General features: G+C 35.9%; 2 protein-coding genes and 2 long non-coding RNA genes across 4 annotated transcripts; 2 read left to right on the top strand and 2 right to left on the bottom strand.

Moving 5' to 3' along the window:
- The first annotated feature begins 1972 nt into the window (after positions 1–1972).
- Positions 1973–6581, top strand: LOC148202341 (putative glucose-6-phosphate 1-epimerase). Its single transcript, XM_088109600.1, has 8 exons — positions 1973–2174; positions 2266–3085; positions 3759–4604; positions 4789–4863; positions 5329–5385; positions 5468–5631; positions 5790–5924; positions 6542–6581. The coding sequence occupies exons 3-8, from the start codon at positions 4494–4496 to the stop codon at positions 6579–6581; spliced, it is 582 nt and encodes a 193-aa protein (XP_087965726.1). The 5' UTR covers positions 1973–2174; positions 2266–3085; positions 3759–4493.
- Positions 6582–6594: 13 nt separating this feature from the next.
- Positions 6595–7626, top strand: LOC148202340 (uncharacterized). The gene is made up of 2 exons (XR_015785039.1): positions 6595–6966; positions 7082–7626. It is a non-coding gene; the product is annotated as an uncharacterized LOC148202340 (long non-coding RNA).
- A 2558-nt stretch (positions 7627–10184) lies between these two features.
- Positions 10185–11849, bottom strand: LOC148202339 (exosome complex component RRP41 homolog). The gene is made up of 7 exons (XM_088109599.1): positions 11800–11849; positions 10980–11058; positions 10858–10894; positions 10622–10738; positions 10413–10498; positions 10363–10370; positions 10185–10299 (listed from the first exon to the last, which is right to left on the bottom strand). The coding sequence occupies exons 1-7, from the start codon at positions 11847–11849 to the stop codon at positions 10185–10187; spliced, it is 492 nt and encodes a 163-aa protein (XP_087965725.1).
- Positions 11850–12158: 309 nt separating this feature from the next.
- Positions 12159–14571, bottom strand: LOC148202338 (uncharacterized). Its single transcript, XR_015784810.1, has 4 exons — positions 14392–14571; positions 13187–13252; positions 12307–12353; positions 12159–12221 (listed from the first exon to the last, which is right to left on the bottom strand). It is a non-coding gene; the product is annotated as an uncharacterized LOC148202338 (long non-coding RNA).
- Positions 14572–15619: the final 1048 nt, after the last annotated feature.

Below are 15619 nucleotides of genomic sequence, written 5' to 3'. Positions count from 1 at the left end.
TTCGGCCTGGTGATTGATAACGAACGTACGTCCAAATAGTGTTCGGCCTAGTGGTTGGAAGGTAGTGTTCGTTCAGTAACGTTCGTCCACTGTGCTCGGTGAACAGTGCTCGTCCAAATAGTATTCTGCAAATGTTGGATTTTAAATTCATTTTCTCTTGAATTGAATTACGTGCAAGGTTTGGAAAATATATACTGTGAAGTGATTTATGTGAATGTATGAGGTGTGTTGGATTTACTGTGATAAAATGGATATCTGGTGATTCGGGAGTAACAATATGATTCAGGGACGTAATTCCATGATCCTCATGAGAGGATACATGGTGGTGGACGTAATTCCATGATCCTCAAGGAGAGGATATATGGTGGTGATTTGGGGTGTACAGAATGATTTCATGGTAGCTCATTCTTGAGGGTTTTCCTGACGCTCCAATGGTCTTTCATTCTCAAGTAGAGAGGATTGATCCATGTGGTGAGGAGTAGCAGGAGGTCCTAGTCTTGGAGGCTTCCAGTATGCTCCAGGGCGCGAAAGACTAACCTCGTGAGGGTGGTAGGGTGGAACCCATTGGCAATGGCTTTGCAAAGCAGTAGAGGCCACCACGAGTGCATAACCCGCCATAGCTCGGTAATCATTCTGGTCCGGACGAGTCGGTCTATAAAGTAACAAGTCGGGGTTTAATGTAACAAGTCTTGTGATGTTAGTTTACCATGTATGAGTGACTTTTGCATATCATGTTGGATTGTATAACATGTTTTTTATATCTAGCTCACCCTTGCATTGTTTGTGTTGTGTGTTGTTTGGGTATGTTTCTTTGGCGATGATCATCCACTTGGATGGGACTAGATGGCGAGGAGAATACTTTGGAAGCAGCTCTTGATGAAGACGGCAGTGCTGCAGCCTAGATTAGCTAGTCTTATTTCATAATTCTTAATGTTTGGAATAACTCGTGTGTATTTTAAGTTTTAAATTCTCTGTGATTTTCATGGAGAAATTCTAAATACTCTTGTTGTCAATTCCGCACTATTCTAAGGATGACTGTAATCCTTAAATTACTCTTGACTGCTTTCTTATATTATGTATGATGACTCTTTATTATATATGCATGATGTATATTTTTGGGACGTTACAGTTAGTATTATAATATATTTTTTAATGAAGTCTGGTATTAGTTGAAAACAAACTCAACCACCAAAATACTTTCCTTTACCATAGAAATAATCCTAAAATTCTCTTGATCATTAACTTTCAGGTTAACTTTTTCTGTGATGTATTTGAAGACTAGTTATCGCAACTCATTAATGTCTTTGGACTATTGAGGTTAGGCCAGGAAAGAAAATGGCCTTGTCGTTGTTTATAATGTAATCCACCAAACATTTTACCTAGAACCAAATTCAGCATTATAATTTAAAATATGTTGGTTATTGATTGCATCAACAATGTTATAGTTATTGAAGTAATATAAAATCTTTGTTTTGTAATTATTCTTTCAATAAATTTGTAAAACAAAATATAACTTTCAATCCTTAAATCAGAATGTACGAAAATAATTTTTTTAATATTAAAAATATGTAAATATATTGGAATTTGATTTAAAACTATTTTAACTTCATTTTAATCATCACTTTTTTTATTTTAAAAGTTCACATTTTAAACCAAAAGGCTGAATACAGCCACAAATCCTTTTCCTATGATCTTCTATTTTCTTTTCTTTTACCAATATTAAAATGAATCTTTCCTTTTCCTATGATCTTCTATTTTCTTTTCTTTTACCAATATTAAAATGAATCTTTCCATGTAGGCCAAAACATTCAGTGCAGCTAATATTTTTTTTTAATAGATTCGAAAGTCCTTGTATTTACGGGTTCATTTTAATTAAATCTTTTAATTTTAGAAATGATAATTGAATCCCTAATTTAACATAATTAAATAATAATACCTTTTCTTTTACGTTAATTTTTTAAACAGGAGACATGCTCACGTATCATTTTATTTACAGGTGGCAGAGTCTGACCTGAATACATCGACCTCTATGAAGGATATATGAAGGATGTATGAAGGGTGAGGATGACGGGTGAGTTACCGCCCTTTCTATATCACTCACTCTTGCTTCTGTATCTGATTTTCTCCGACAACCAAATCTATGGCTTCCGATTCTTCTCCGAATTTCAACAACGGTTCGTGCCGCTCCTCTCTCTGTCTCTTCTTTCGGTTTTCATTTTCCGAATTTTCTGATTTGTTAATTTATTCAAACCTCCTTTCTGATAGGTCCTTCTTCCCCCGACGACTCCCTTTCCAGCCCCATCAGCAACACCTTCTCTTCTCCGGGAAGTAGGCGCCGCCGCCGCCGCCGCCGCTCCTCCACTCCCTCCGCATTCGCCACTCCGTCGGAGCGCTGATCTCGATTCGCCTCCTCCGAAGCCACCCCAACCGCGCCGCGCTCCCGCTAAGGCGTCGGCGGAGGTGGGCGCGTTCCCGTCACACCTACATCCACAACATATGACGCGGCGGCCTCGTCTGACGGCGGCGATGGCTACGACATGGACGACGCCAGGCCCACCTTTGTGTGGGGCACTAACATAAGGGTGGAAGACGTGAACGATGCTATTCACAGGTTTTTGAGGGACTTTAGGGAAGTGTCTTCGTCGCAGGGCGAGGATGACAGGTTGAACTTGCACACCGAAGGGAAGTATGAGAAATTAGGGATGACGGGTTTAACCGCCTATGCCCTCTACATCAACCTCCTCAACCGCCACGCCTTCTCCTTCTCGTCCAGGAATGGATATATGAAGGATGTACTGAAAGAACAAACCTTGTCCCAGGAAGCTTCAGGATCAAACAATTTGGCAAATTTTGAAGGCGAGAAGTGACCATCTTATTTTTAAACCTATTTTTATTGTGGGAATTTTAATTTCTTTTTTTGTGTGCTCTGTCTCAGTATATTAAAAAGAAAGAAAATGGTCAGTGTTTCCGTGCTAAAAGAAAAAAGAAAGAGAAATTGAAAGATAAGCCCGGGATTGCGGTGACAAATCCATTTTGCACACCTCATTGGAAGAAATACCGAACATCTACGCATGCCCTTATAATAGTATGCTGAAGTGATGTGATGTCTCTGTGTTGTGTGTTCTGTGTTTAAGACATAAATGTTTTTTTTTTTTGTTTTTTCTATTGGTTTACATCTTGAGATGGATTCATCCATCACCTTCGATTGTGTTGTGCTGTGTGTTGTGTATGTGACTCTTGATTCTGTCCACCACAGTCCAAAGAAAAAGTAGCTTTCAACCCTGTACTGGAATGGTGTATATTTTATTCTGGTTTTAAATCTTGTACACAAAATTAATGTAGTTTAATTGTCATTAAAAAATGTTTAAATTTTTTAACGGTTTGTACATGTGTACATTTACTTTTCGTATTTCCACGTCCAAGAACTAGATCTCTTCAGCAGCCAACAGACACAGAATTTACAAGACCGGTTTTTGCTCCTTATCTTAAGCTTCTGTAAAAGTTTTATCTCGCCTTCACACAACATTGCCACCTACCATTTGCTGTAGTTTTTTTGGTTTTTCAAATCTTGGGGTTGTTGAAAGTTTTGAACTTTCTTGATTCAATTGCAAGTATGGTCTTGAATGCATACTTCTAAGAAAAGGGTACCTTTCAACTTTTTGAACGCTTCTTCTTCGTCATGTATGTATCTATGTACTTGATGAGCATGTGCTGCCTCGTGTCATTGGATGTGTGAATTTTCTTAACTCATTTCACAGAGGTCATGCATTATTCTGGCTCCTGCTGCTGCTTCTCTCTGCATCCAAGACCTGGTGTCGGTTTAGACTTAGAATTCCTGATTCCGGATTGTTGAAGTAAGTAAACTTATTACCAGTGTTTGGTTAATGGGAGATTTATTATTCAGTATTCTCTTGAGATTTATTAGTGTTTGGTTTTTCTTCCTTAATTTGAATTTTCCTGAAGAAATTATGGTTATTGTATTCTGCTTATATTAAAGAAAATTTTAATTTTATTACAGCTGTAATATATGTATGTGTGTATGTATATGTATGTATGCGTGCGTGATTTATTTATTTACTGATAGTTATTATGTTTTTTCAGTGTTTAATTGTCTTTTTCTGCTGTGAATCTGACAAGTTTTAAGGACATGTTTGGATGTGTACCAGGTAGATTGGTATTCAATTGCTAAATGTTCAGTGTAATGTTTCTGCTCTTGGCTTTCTGGAGTTTTCGTGGAATTCTATCACACATTCCAGATTCTTGTTTAAATAGGTCTATTGTTCCGTAGATCTGAATCATACCAGTGAGAAGAAATTTTCAGTGAAATTGGGTGTTGGGATTTTGGATTTAACTGACGAGGAGGCTAATTCACGTGTTTGTTACGGTATAGGTGTGAGGTGGAGACCCCTTCAATCCTCTGGCATTTGCATGTTCCGAATTTGAGAAGCTTAATAGGATTTTGCTGAAGAAATTTAGGATCTGCATTAATTTGAATGGGGCATTCTGCAGCCGTATGGGACTATAGAGCAGCAACTGAAATTACAAAGGACTGGAATGGAATTGATCAAGTTCTGCTTCGGACCCCAAGGGGTTCTTCGGCACGGGTGAGAAATTGTTCATTGCAAAACTGGTGTCGGTTTTAACATTTGGTAAAGTTATGATTTTAAAATTTACTATGACATCCAATGCGAATTCTTGATGTGGATAACTTGGTCTGTAAAGATATTTGTAGTTTGAGTAATTTAATTACTACGATTACTTAGATTAACTGTTTTTTCTCGAAATTAGGTAAGCTTACATGGGGCGCAGGTCACTTCATGGCGGAATGAGCACGGGGAAGAACTTCTATTCACAAGCAGCAAGGTATGTCTTTCAATTTTGATTGAAAATCAATTTGTACATTTTAAATTATATGAATTTTGTTAGTTGTCAGCGCTGATAAGGAAAACATGTCAATATTTCATAATCTTGCTTTCTGAACATTTTCATTTTAGGATAATCTGCATTATATTGCAACTGGCATGTGAAGGGCATTGGCCCAAATAATCAATAAATTTAAGAAGAGTTTGGATTTTGATGAATCATAGTATTCTATGCTGTCCATCAATCACATCGATGCAAGAGAAAAACAGGGAAGAATGGTGCATTGTAGTGCTTTTGTCCTTTGGAACCACTGGGGTTGAATACTGGTATAATGAAAAACTTTGACGGCAAAACCAACTTCTTAACTGATGCTTTTGTAGGAACACAGAACTTTAATCAATTATACTTTTTAAAGAGGCAAGTAGTAATAACTAACTGTTTTGTTTCCTTTTCCATTATCTGTAGGCAATTTTCAAGGCTCCAAAAGCAATTCGAGGAGGAATTCCCATGTGTTTTCCACAGGCAAGCTTATTCCTTTTTACGTTCATTTTATATAACTTGTAACATGCATACTTACATATCTTGAGCTGAATTTGTTTCACAGTTTGGAAACTGTGGATCGCTGGAGCAGCATGGTTTTGCAAGAAATAGAATGTGGGCAATTGATGAAAACCCTCCTCCTCTTCCTGGGAATGACTCCAGTGGGAAATCCTTCATTGACCTGGTGCTAAAATCATCTGAAGAAGATATGAAGTGCTGGCCACACAGGTATGAATAGCATGATGTGACAGTATAACAGGGATATCCACTCTCCATGTGTTTGATAATTTGAATCTGGCATATATGCACTCGATATTACTTTTTCCTGTGTTTGGCAGTAAATTTCAAGCAGTAGTAATCTAACGATTGTTTAATAATTGTACCAGTTTTGAATTCCGTCTTCGGGTGTCTCTTGCAGCAGATGGGGACCTGACTTTGATATCTAGAGTCAGGAATATAAATGGCAAGCCATTTAGTTTCTCATTCGCGGATCACACATACTTATTGGTTTCTGACATTAGGTATGGATAATTCTTTGTTGTACTTGGTCTGCATTCCCTTTTCTGAGTGTGTGGGATGATGTCCAACCATCATTTTTCTTTTCCATAGTAAATTGATTGCTGAACACTTGATCGGAGTTTTATTAGCACTAATGGTACTTCCTTGTTCAATATTTATAGTAGACAAATATATTTGGTTTTTGTTCTGAAACGTGTAGTTTCTGCATTTGCTGAATGCTTTAAATTGTGGGATTTTAACATTCAAGCAGATCTTAGAGGACTGTTTCTCTTCTTTAGAAACTAATAACAACTTACACTCTAATCATTTGAAACTAGCATGGATACTCTATATATTAGGTGGATTCTTCTCCGAATACTGGAATTATGAGTTTTATTCATGTCAGTTATCGGGAAATATGTAAACAAGTGATCAGTCGTAATGAAAGTACAAAGTTCTTACACAGCCTATAGAATTTGTAAGCATTTGAAGCAAACTACTGTTTGCAATGCTTGTTACCTATATAGATTCTTGTTTACATATTTTTACTTGAACTACCTCTCTTTTGATTGTTTTAGAACAGGAAATTTTATTTTAAGATTGACAATCATTATTAACGTCACATTAACAATTTTTATAGTGAGATAAGGATTGAAGGTCTGGAGACCTGGACTACCTAGACAACCTTTTAAAAAAGAACGATTTACTGAACAAGGAGATGCAATAACATTTGAATCTGAGGTAAACCCTTCTAGGTTATATTGATGTTAACAAAATGTAGACATTTATAGTTCCATGCTGCAATTTAAGCTATTACTTCAGGTTGAGATAAATAGAGCACTATATTCCTGGCCTATGCTGCAGTTTTGTCAATCACACACAGTATCCACTACTAAAGTCTTTTGGTTTTGACACAATGAAGGCTAATGAAGATGTTTTTAATATCCATACTTCCTTCATGGCAGGCGGATCGAGTTTATCTTAGCTCTCCAAACATAATTGCAGTGCTAGATCATGAGAAGAAGCGAACATTTGTTATAAGGAAGGAAGGTCTCCCTGATGTTGGTAAGCTCTAAGTAGCAAATTTTTTCCACAAACAAAATACAAACGTAGATAAGGTTTCGAGTTGTAGAAAATATAAAATCAGTCCTTTTCATCTTAACTTTTATGGTGTGTTCAGCTGTGTGGAATCCATGGGAAAAGAAATCAAAATCCATGGTAGATTTTGGTGATGAAGAGTACAAACAGATGCTTTGTGTTGACGGGGCGGTGATAGAGAAACCGGTGAGCTTGAAGCCGGGAGAGGAATGGACCGGTCGGCTGCAGCTATCAGTTGTGCCATCAAGTTTTTGCAGTGACCGTCTTGGTCTTGACAGAAGTGGTCTTTGAGGAATTGTACAAAATGGGTCTGAGTTAATGCTGCTACTACATCCAGCAATGTAGCAGCATCTAGTTGTAGAAATAGTGCTGTTCAGTAGGAGTGTCAGGTTTTATGTTGTTATGATCTTAGGCTAGGAATAGTGCTTTATAGAGGCCTATGTTTTTTGTGAGAATGGCTTTCAAGTGTTACCAGGTCATTAGTCAGTTGGTTCCTTCCGTTCTGCTATGGATGCTCCTTCTTTAAGCATTAGATTTGTTGAGTTGGTGCCGAGTTTATTCTCTCCATGGATTTGATGATATGTTCCACGGCATGGATAATTTAGCTTTGGTGTTCCAATTTGCTTATATTGGATGGTTACGGCTATGATCTGCCTCTCATGACAGAGATAAAACGAGTGATTAGTGGACAATGTGATCATGCATTTTTTTGGCATTTTCCATTTTACAGTGATACGTGCATAATTCAATAACCTTCACATAAATTTTGTATACTATCACTGTTTTTATTTCATGGTTAGTTGGCTGAATTATGCTATAAATGGCTTTTAAAGTAATCTAGAAGTCAATATTTTTATTATAAATGATGTTTACAATTGAATGACATTGTCAAGAATTCTGATGTTGACTGTGATGTAATTGAATTCATGTCTGTATTCAATAAAGTGGGTCAAAAGTGGTGCGTCAAAAAGCAATAGCACTTCTCCTGCTTTGTACAAATGGGACCGATGGGCTGTGCATTAAAAGGTTGAAGTTGCTGAGATTCGAGACATTGCGGTTGGTTATTCAAACTATGAATCGGTATTTACTTTTTTCCAACTGAGCTTCATATGTTCATCTGCACTTATAATTATCTTAATTTTTTCATCATTTACCAGTGGTTTCTTTTAAGAGGTAAAATTTTTGTGTTCAATTATATTCTCGTTATATCACTCTCCAGTCATAATTCTCATAACTTCAAACTTATTTTTATAAATAGTTAGTATTATAATATATTTTTTAATGAAGTCTGGTATTAGTTGAAAACAAACTCAACCACCAAAATACTTTCCTTTACCATAGAAATAATCCTAAAATTCTCTTGATCATTAACTTTCAGGTTAACTTTTTCTGTGAAAATTTTTTCCCAGAAAAATTAACATTTTTCCATACAATATTATTACTTCAAATACTTTTTTTTTCTAAATCTGTATTAGTGATGTTTCAAACTTAGTGTATTCAACTCTACCAAAAAACTTCAGTATTCCGCTCTAGCATACGTATTTAAAAGAAATAAAAAAATGTTAACTTAATTAAACTACTTTATATTTACCAGGATTTAGAAATTACTATAAATTATTTACTTTTTATATTTACATAATTAATCAGTTTAACTCGCTATATCAAGACTTTAACTGCAATACAAACATTTAACACCAAAGCTGTCTTTATCAAACTGTATCGTACCCAAAAAGGAAATTTAGGAAACTAACCATTGAAATTAGTTAGCAATTAAATTGTCAATACTGATGTCATTGCTTTTTCTGAGGATGCAATCACCATGTACACACACTCAACCAACCCACTGATTATTTTGATTCTAACTTCAATCATTAATTCTTCATTCGTTGAAGTGTCAGATCATTAGTTCCATTCTACACGTCTTATTTTGGGGGATTGGTGGAAATTCAGAAAGTGGTCCCAAAATAAATCATAATTTTGCTACCTTTTATTCATAGTGATAAGGTGACAGAAATGAGAAACGAATTCTACAACAATTTTCCGTTTTATTCAGCACCGTATGCTAAAAACAAAATTGTTCCACGTAAATACAAGAGAATTCTCCTCCATAACCAAAAAAAAGCACAAATGCTGAAAGAACGGACCTACAAATCTGGAAAACCGTGACCACAGGTAATAATAATCATAGCATCGTTTCTGGTATAAAAACTATACACCTCGTCGATACTCCAGTTGCTTTGTGTTCTCCAGCAAAATCTGCCAGCCAACAAAGAAACAGGATTTAAGCAGTGAAATTAATGTAAAACTTGTTTGGACTCCTCTTAGTATAATCACAAAAGTGTCAGCAGGTTCTTACTTCTCGAATGTAGTTTGCTATTGCTTTGCAGCCTTCGATTGCCAGTTGCATAACATTTTCCAAAATGTCAATTGGTAGTTTAGAATCCATCTATAGACAGTAACAACAGAAATTAGTGCAAATAAAATTAAACTAGGAGCTTTTCCATTCTAAACTACGGAATATGGCAGGGAGTGAACGAATGAAATAAGCTGGATGAGAAAAGAAAAGCATTGCATGCTTTTCATAATAATGATAGTAGTAAATTTCTGATTAAAACTTTGAAGGTTCACAATCTCAACCAGCCTTTACATAGTGGCACGTGTTCGAAACAAATTTAACTCCATAATATCAATCTAAGAATGGGAGCAATAAACTGACTGATAAACTGTCATTGGAAAAATCTATGCCAGCCCCACCAAATGAAGTTACCCTCCCTCTCTGTTTTGTGGACCATACATGAATTTCATCCTATAATAAGGTGGCGGAAAGAATATATCAACTATATTTCTTCAGTCAAAATTTAAAGTATCAACAAAAGATCTGCAACTAAAAAAGTAAAAGATGCTGAACTGGAATTCCAAATAAAGAGTTACCAAGTATGATACTAGTGAAAATTAAGTTACACTTGATCAAACATTAACTCAGACTAAAAAGAAGATTTGTCATAACATAACTCCATCAAAGGGTACAACAGCAAATCACTCTATCAGGAACCTTCGTAAGAAGTATCTGTTGATTAAAAAACAACTGATATTTGAAAAAAGATTCATGTGTACAGCAAACTATTAAGTTGTTAAATCTGAGGCGAGCTTAGATAAGCTTCTTTTGGGGATTTCCGAACATGCACCTATTCCCTCGAGTAATCAAGGGTTAAAACTCTACTGTTCTCTCCAAAATCTCTAATAACAAGAACAGTTTTTGAAGGAAGAGGAATTACAGCTTCAACACCACCAGACTCTTTACTACGTGAGTACCAATGACTGAGAGAGCAATAAAAAGTTTTCCTTTCTGTTGAACTAATTTACCTGGTTGACTACACAATAGATACAGAGAAAATAACAAGACATGAATTAACCTGAAGCAGTGTTACTTTATCCAACTTTGGCAGAATTCCTAGGGTTACATCAGGACCTCCAGCACTGTCTTCTACATAGTTCAAATCTGTACACATTCAGAAACCTTTAATAATTAGGGCAGCCGTGCATCAGAAGTAGACAGAAACAAAACAGACATACCACACTTGTATTTAGCCAGTTCAAATTTAGAGTAAATACAGATATATACCAAGCAGACTTGTGCTGTTAAGGTATCCGGCACTGCAGGATGTTACAAGATCACGCATAGGGATCCCAGCATCGGCAAGGGCCAAAGTTGCAGCATTTATATAAGCAGATCTAGTTCCTATAAAAGACATGTCAACATCACCCAAAATTAATGTACATATTAAATGAGTAAAGAGAGAAAATAAAATGGCAATGACAGAAGAGAATCACAAGATCCCATTATCAAGTCTTAGTTACCTCCATCTGCTTGGAGAACTTGGACATATATATCTATCTGCAAATTTAATAAGTAAAACATTAGGGAGGACTAGGGGAAAGCAAAGCACATGACAAAATAAGTTCTTAATGTGTAATAAAACCTGAGATCGAGGCAATAGATGTGTCAATATAGATGCTTCCATGGTTTGCCGAATAACCAGGGAAATTTCAGTTGATCTCCTGTAGAATGAGAACTTCAAATCACGTAGTAAAAAATAAGAAGTGATCCTATTATCCTTCTGTAAGAGAATACAATGAGAACCATATTAAAACTATGAAGGAAAAGCAAAACAGGATAACATTTATATCTGCAAACATTGATGGTTAAGCCATTCAAAACTATTCAGTGAGTTTTGGCCAAAGATTACTCAAAAAAGTCAAAGCTTGCAAAAAAGATTAAAAATGAGAAAAGGCAGTAAAAGGGTGCATGGGGTTAAGCTTTTCATTGTTTTATGATACATAACCCATTGCTGAGCCTGTAGTCAGCTATATCAAAGGCATAGAGCAGCCAGCCCCAAAAACACTACAATACGTTAGTGGATAGCAAGATAGTTGTTACATAGAAAATTATGAATGCAAGATTAAAAAAAAAAATTATACTGTATCACATGAACAAATGCAATATATATATATATATATATATATATTACTAATTAATAATCAAAATTTATACTCTAAAAGTCTAAACATGCATTACCACCATTGCTATTAAATTCTTACCTCAGTAAAAAGATCAAAAAGTCCAATTTACAAATTACAAGGCACTCTTAAGATAGATTCTACTAATGCAACATTCACTATCATCCTAGTAGTCTATGCTCCAATACCATTTTGATAAGTATAAAACTACGAATATATAAAAAATAAGTGAAAGGTCAAAAAGAATAGGAAGTTAAACAAAAGCAAGTAAATGAGCAAAACCTGTCACCCTTTGATTTCCTCATGCGATCTCCAGTGCTAAAATTAGCCATGCTGTACTCACACCGAACCTATAGACATACATTGCACATAAGCAACAATTAAGTTTTTGTTACAATTCATATAAATACAGACAACATAACTTAGAAAAAAAAAACTACCAGAGCATGGTTGGTTATTTGGCTTCTATTTTGCACCTGAAATGCAGAGAAGTTACTAAAGAAAAACAGCAAATCATCTAAAGCTCAACTACAACATCAAAGTTTTTTAAATGTCTAAACCAACTAACACTGAAAAAGGATAGTTAACAATCCTTAAATTACATAGACAATTTTCATTAGCAAGGTAAATAATTAAACAGTACCTCTCTAGGGCCATAGACAGCAGCAATAACTTTTGTATTACCCATCTCAAACATGGCAGAACTGTTTTCAAAATAAAAAAACTTTATGGTCAAATGCTTCAAATGATATCACAACTTAATTTTCTAAAAAGCTAAAATTCATTTACCCATCTGCTTTGGATACAGCACCAATTTCTGCACGAATTTGTCGCATCTACAATATACCATAAAGAGAGGAGAAAAAGTTAAAGGCAAAAGATCAGTAGAGAAAGAAATATAAAATCATAGATTTAGATCCTCTGCATTGAAGGAATAACACTTTAGAGGATAAACTGCAGTAATAGTCATTGAGATTTTAATAACTTCATAGTTTCTTATACATGTACATATATTTTATCACACTCTTAAATACTAAATTTTTAATAAATAGTAATAACTTCACCTTATCCTCTAAACTGCATCTCCTCATTTTAAATAGTCGAATCCCAAAATCATGTCCAAATCACAGCTGTTAAATAGGACTGAATTCCATAGGCCAGACCTTAAAATGCTGCTTTCAATTAGCTCATTTTGTCATAGGACCAAGTTCATATATCTCACTAAAAAAGGTTGGTTAGACATCCTTAGGGTTAGAACCCTCCATTTTCTTACTTTTATCATTTGGCAAACTACAACATTTGTAGCTTTTAAGTGATAGGTTTTAATGTTTATCAGAACTAAGGTTATTGACTGCTTCTAATCTGTTTATATGTTTTTTTGCAGTTCAAAATGTGCCCTTACACATTTCCATTACCCATGGCATGGCTCATCTATGTATAACCCATATGCAGAACTATCTGCAGATCTTATATATACTAATTAACATAAAGCTTCAGTAATTCATGACTATGTAAGAATTCATGTAGGATATTATTATTTATTAATACTCCGCATTTCATACGCTTCATGAGTATTCTTGAAAGATCTAAAGGAACCTTTTTTGGAATGAATATTAAGTGAAGAAAAAAGGAGGAAAAAAAAAGCCCAAGAAAAAAATAATAGCTGTACCTCCATGGGTCTGCGACCATCCAGTCGAAGTCCTTCTGGGCTGACGTATTCCATCCTCAGGTCAATCTATGGCAGAGACAAAAAGGAGACAAAGATGAGACATAAGCAGCTGGATTTTGTTTTATTTTGCTTTATATTCTTGGCTTCCAAAAAAAAATGATATTTTCTACTAAAGTTATTGAAACAAAATGGTGAGATTTTGCAGAATCTGAGCCATTTAAAAGTTTGTGTTGGCTCAAGTAGTTTGTGGGTCATACAGTGAGATGAGTGAGAGGGCAGTTCGAATTAATAACACTACTCAATTGAAAACATACCGAACAAACTCCAGTTGCTCTGTAAAGATTAGGATGAAAACAAGGTTACAAAAAATCAAGCAATATGAACTTTGAATGAATATCATATAGACAACAACAAACATTTACCCAATAAGTGGGGCACTAGGTAAATAATATTGCAGAAATAAATATTAGAAATCAGCAAACAACAAAATAACAACGCATTTGAAGAAAATAAATCTGGTCGTGTCCCTACCCTTTTAAACATTTAAGTTTGCTCTTAATCTTACTGCAAGCAAAGAAAAAGAGGAAAGTACACCACGGACAGAAAGATATTGTAAAGGGGTGGTTCTCGAAGCAAATTCAATCTGCATACTGTTATTATTTTTATTTTATTCTAGCACTCCCCGAATTTCAACAAATTTCTAAAGGAGAATGAGCAGGCTTTTAGTTTAATAGTTACAGAAGAAAGATTTGGGTCAATTATATATGAGAAGGACAGTGTTCCCTTCCCACTTAATAAACTAATAACACAGAGCAATGATTTTAGTGACTCGGTTATGCTATAGATCAATTTTATGGTTGAGTGGTATGCAAGTTCAAGGTGCAGGATTTTTAAGAAGAGCTTTTGTGAGATCGATACAAAGGGCAAGGAAGGGTTATAAGTTTGATTGAGAGAACGATATAGTATAGGAGTAATTGGTTATCAAGATGTTCAATGTTTGAAGCTTATACAAAGCTGTCGTAAACTCCATTTTTCTTGGTTGTAAATGTTGAATTGATTAAATTAGAAAATGCATTAACTTTACGAGTTTAACAGAAAAAGGGATTTGGTGGTGAGTGGTGACACTGCAAGGCACTACACATGACAACGCAAACATTGAAAGGGTTTGAACTTTGATGACCAGAGAGAGAGAAAAGGAAAAGTACCTGACTGACGGCGAGATTTGACGGTGGCTGTTACGCTCTGTGTGGCGACGGCGAGAACGGAAGTTGGTCCGCGCACTGCAAACGAGCCTAGTCTAGGCAGGGTTCCGCTGTTCGGTGTTTAAATAGGTCACTAAATAGGTTTAATAGGTCACTTGTTTAAACCTGTTCGGATAGCAATGTTGAGCGTTGGCCTTGAGTAGTATTCTTAGGTTCCAAGCGTTGCGCGTTCGTCCAAGTATTGAATTTAGTACTGGTGTTCGATGGTTTAGCGTTCGGCCTGATAGTGTAGGATTTGATAACGTTCGTCCAACAGCGTTCGGCCTGTTGATTGATAACGAACGTACGTCCAAATAGTATTCGGCCTAGTGGTTGGAAGGTAGTGTTCGTTCAGTAACGTTCGTCCACTGTGCTCGGTGAACAGTGCTCGTCCAAATAGTATTCTGCAAATGTTTGATTTTAAATTCATTTTCTCTTGAATTGAATTACGTGCAAGGTTTGGAAAATATATACTGTGAAGTGATTTATGTGAATGTATGAGGTGTGTTGGATTTACTGTGATAAAATGGATATCTAGTGATTCGGGAGTAACAATATGATTCATGGACGTAATTCCATGATCCTCATGAGAGGATACATGGTGGTGGACGTAATTCCATGATCCTCAAGGAGAGGATACATGGTGGTGATTTAGGGTGTACAGAATGATTTCATGGTAGCTCAGTCTTGGGGGTTTTCCTGACGCTCCAATGGTCTTTATTCTCAAGTAGAGAGGATTGATCCATGTGGTGAGGAGTAGCAGGAGGTCCTAGTCTTGGAGGCTTCCAGTATGCTCCAGGGCACGGAACGGACTAACCTCGTGAGGGTGGTAGGGTGGAACCCATTGGCAATGGCTTTGCAAAGCAGTAGAGGCCACCACGAGTGCATAACCCGCCATAGCTCGGTAATCATTCTGGTCCGGACGAGTCGGTCTATAAAGTAACAAGTCGGGGTTTAATGTAACAAGTCTTGTGATGTTAGTTTACCATGTATGAGTGACTTTTGCATATCATGTTGGATTGTATAACATGCTTTTTATATCTAGCTCACCCTTGCATTGTTTGTGTTGTGTGCTGTTTGGGTATGTTTCTTTGGCGATGATCATTGTAACATCCCAATTATATAATAACCAATATATATAATAAAGACGTCAACATTCAAATATAGAGAACAGTCAGAATATGACGTGTAA

This window comes from Vigna umbellata, chromosome 3 (assembly GCF_029865625.1).
Source record: "Vigna umbellata cultivar VRB3 chromosome 3, Vumbellata_1.0, whole genome shotgun sequence".
NCBI classification, from domain to species: domain Eukaryota; kingdom Viridiplantae; phylum Streptophyta; class Magnoliopsida; order Fabales; family Fabaceae; genus Vigna; species Vigna umbellata.
This window is presented reverse-complemented; position numbering and strand designations above follow the sequence as displayed.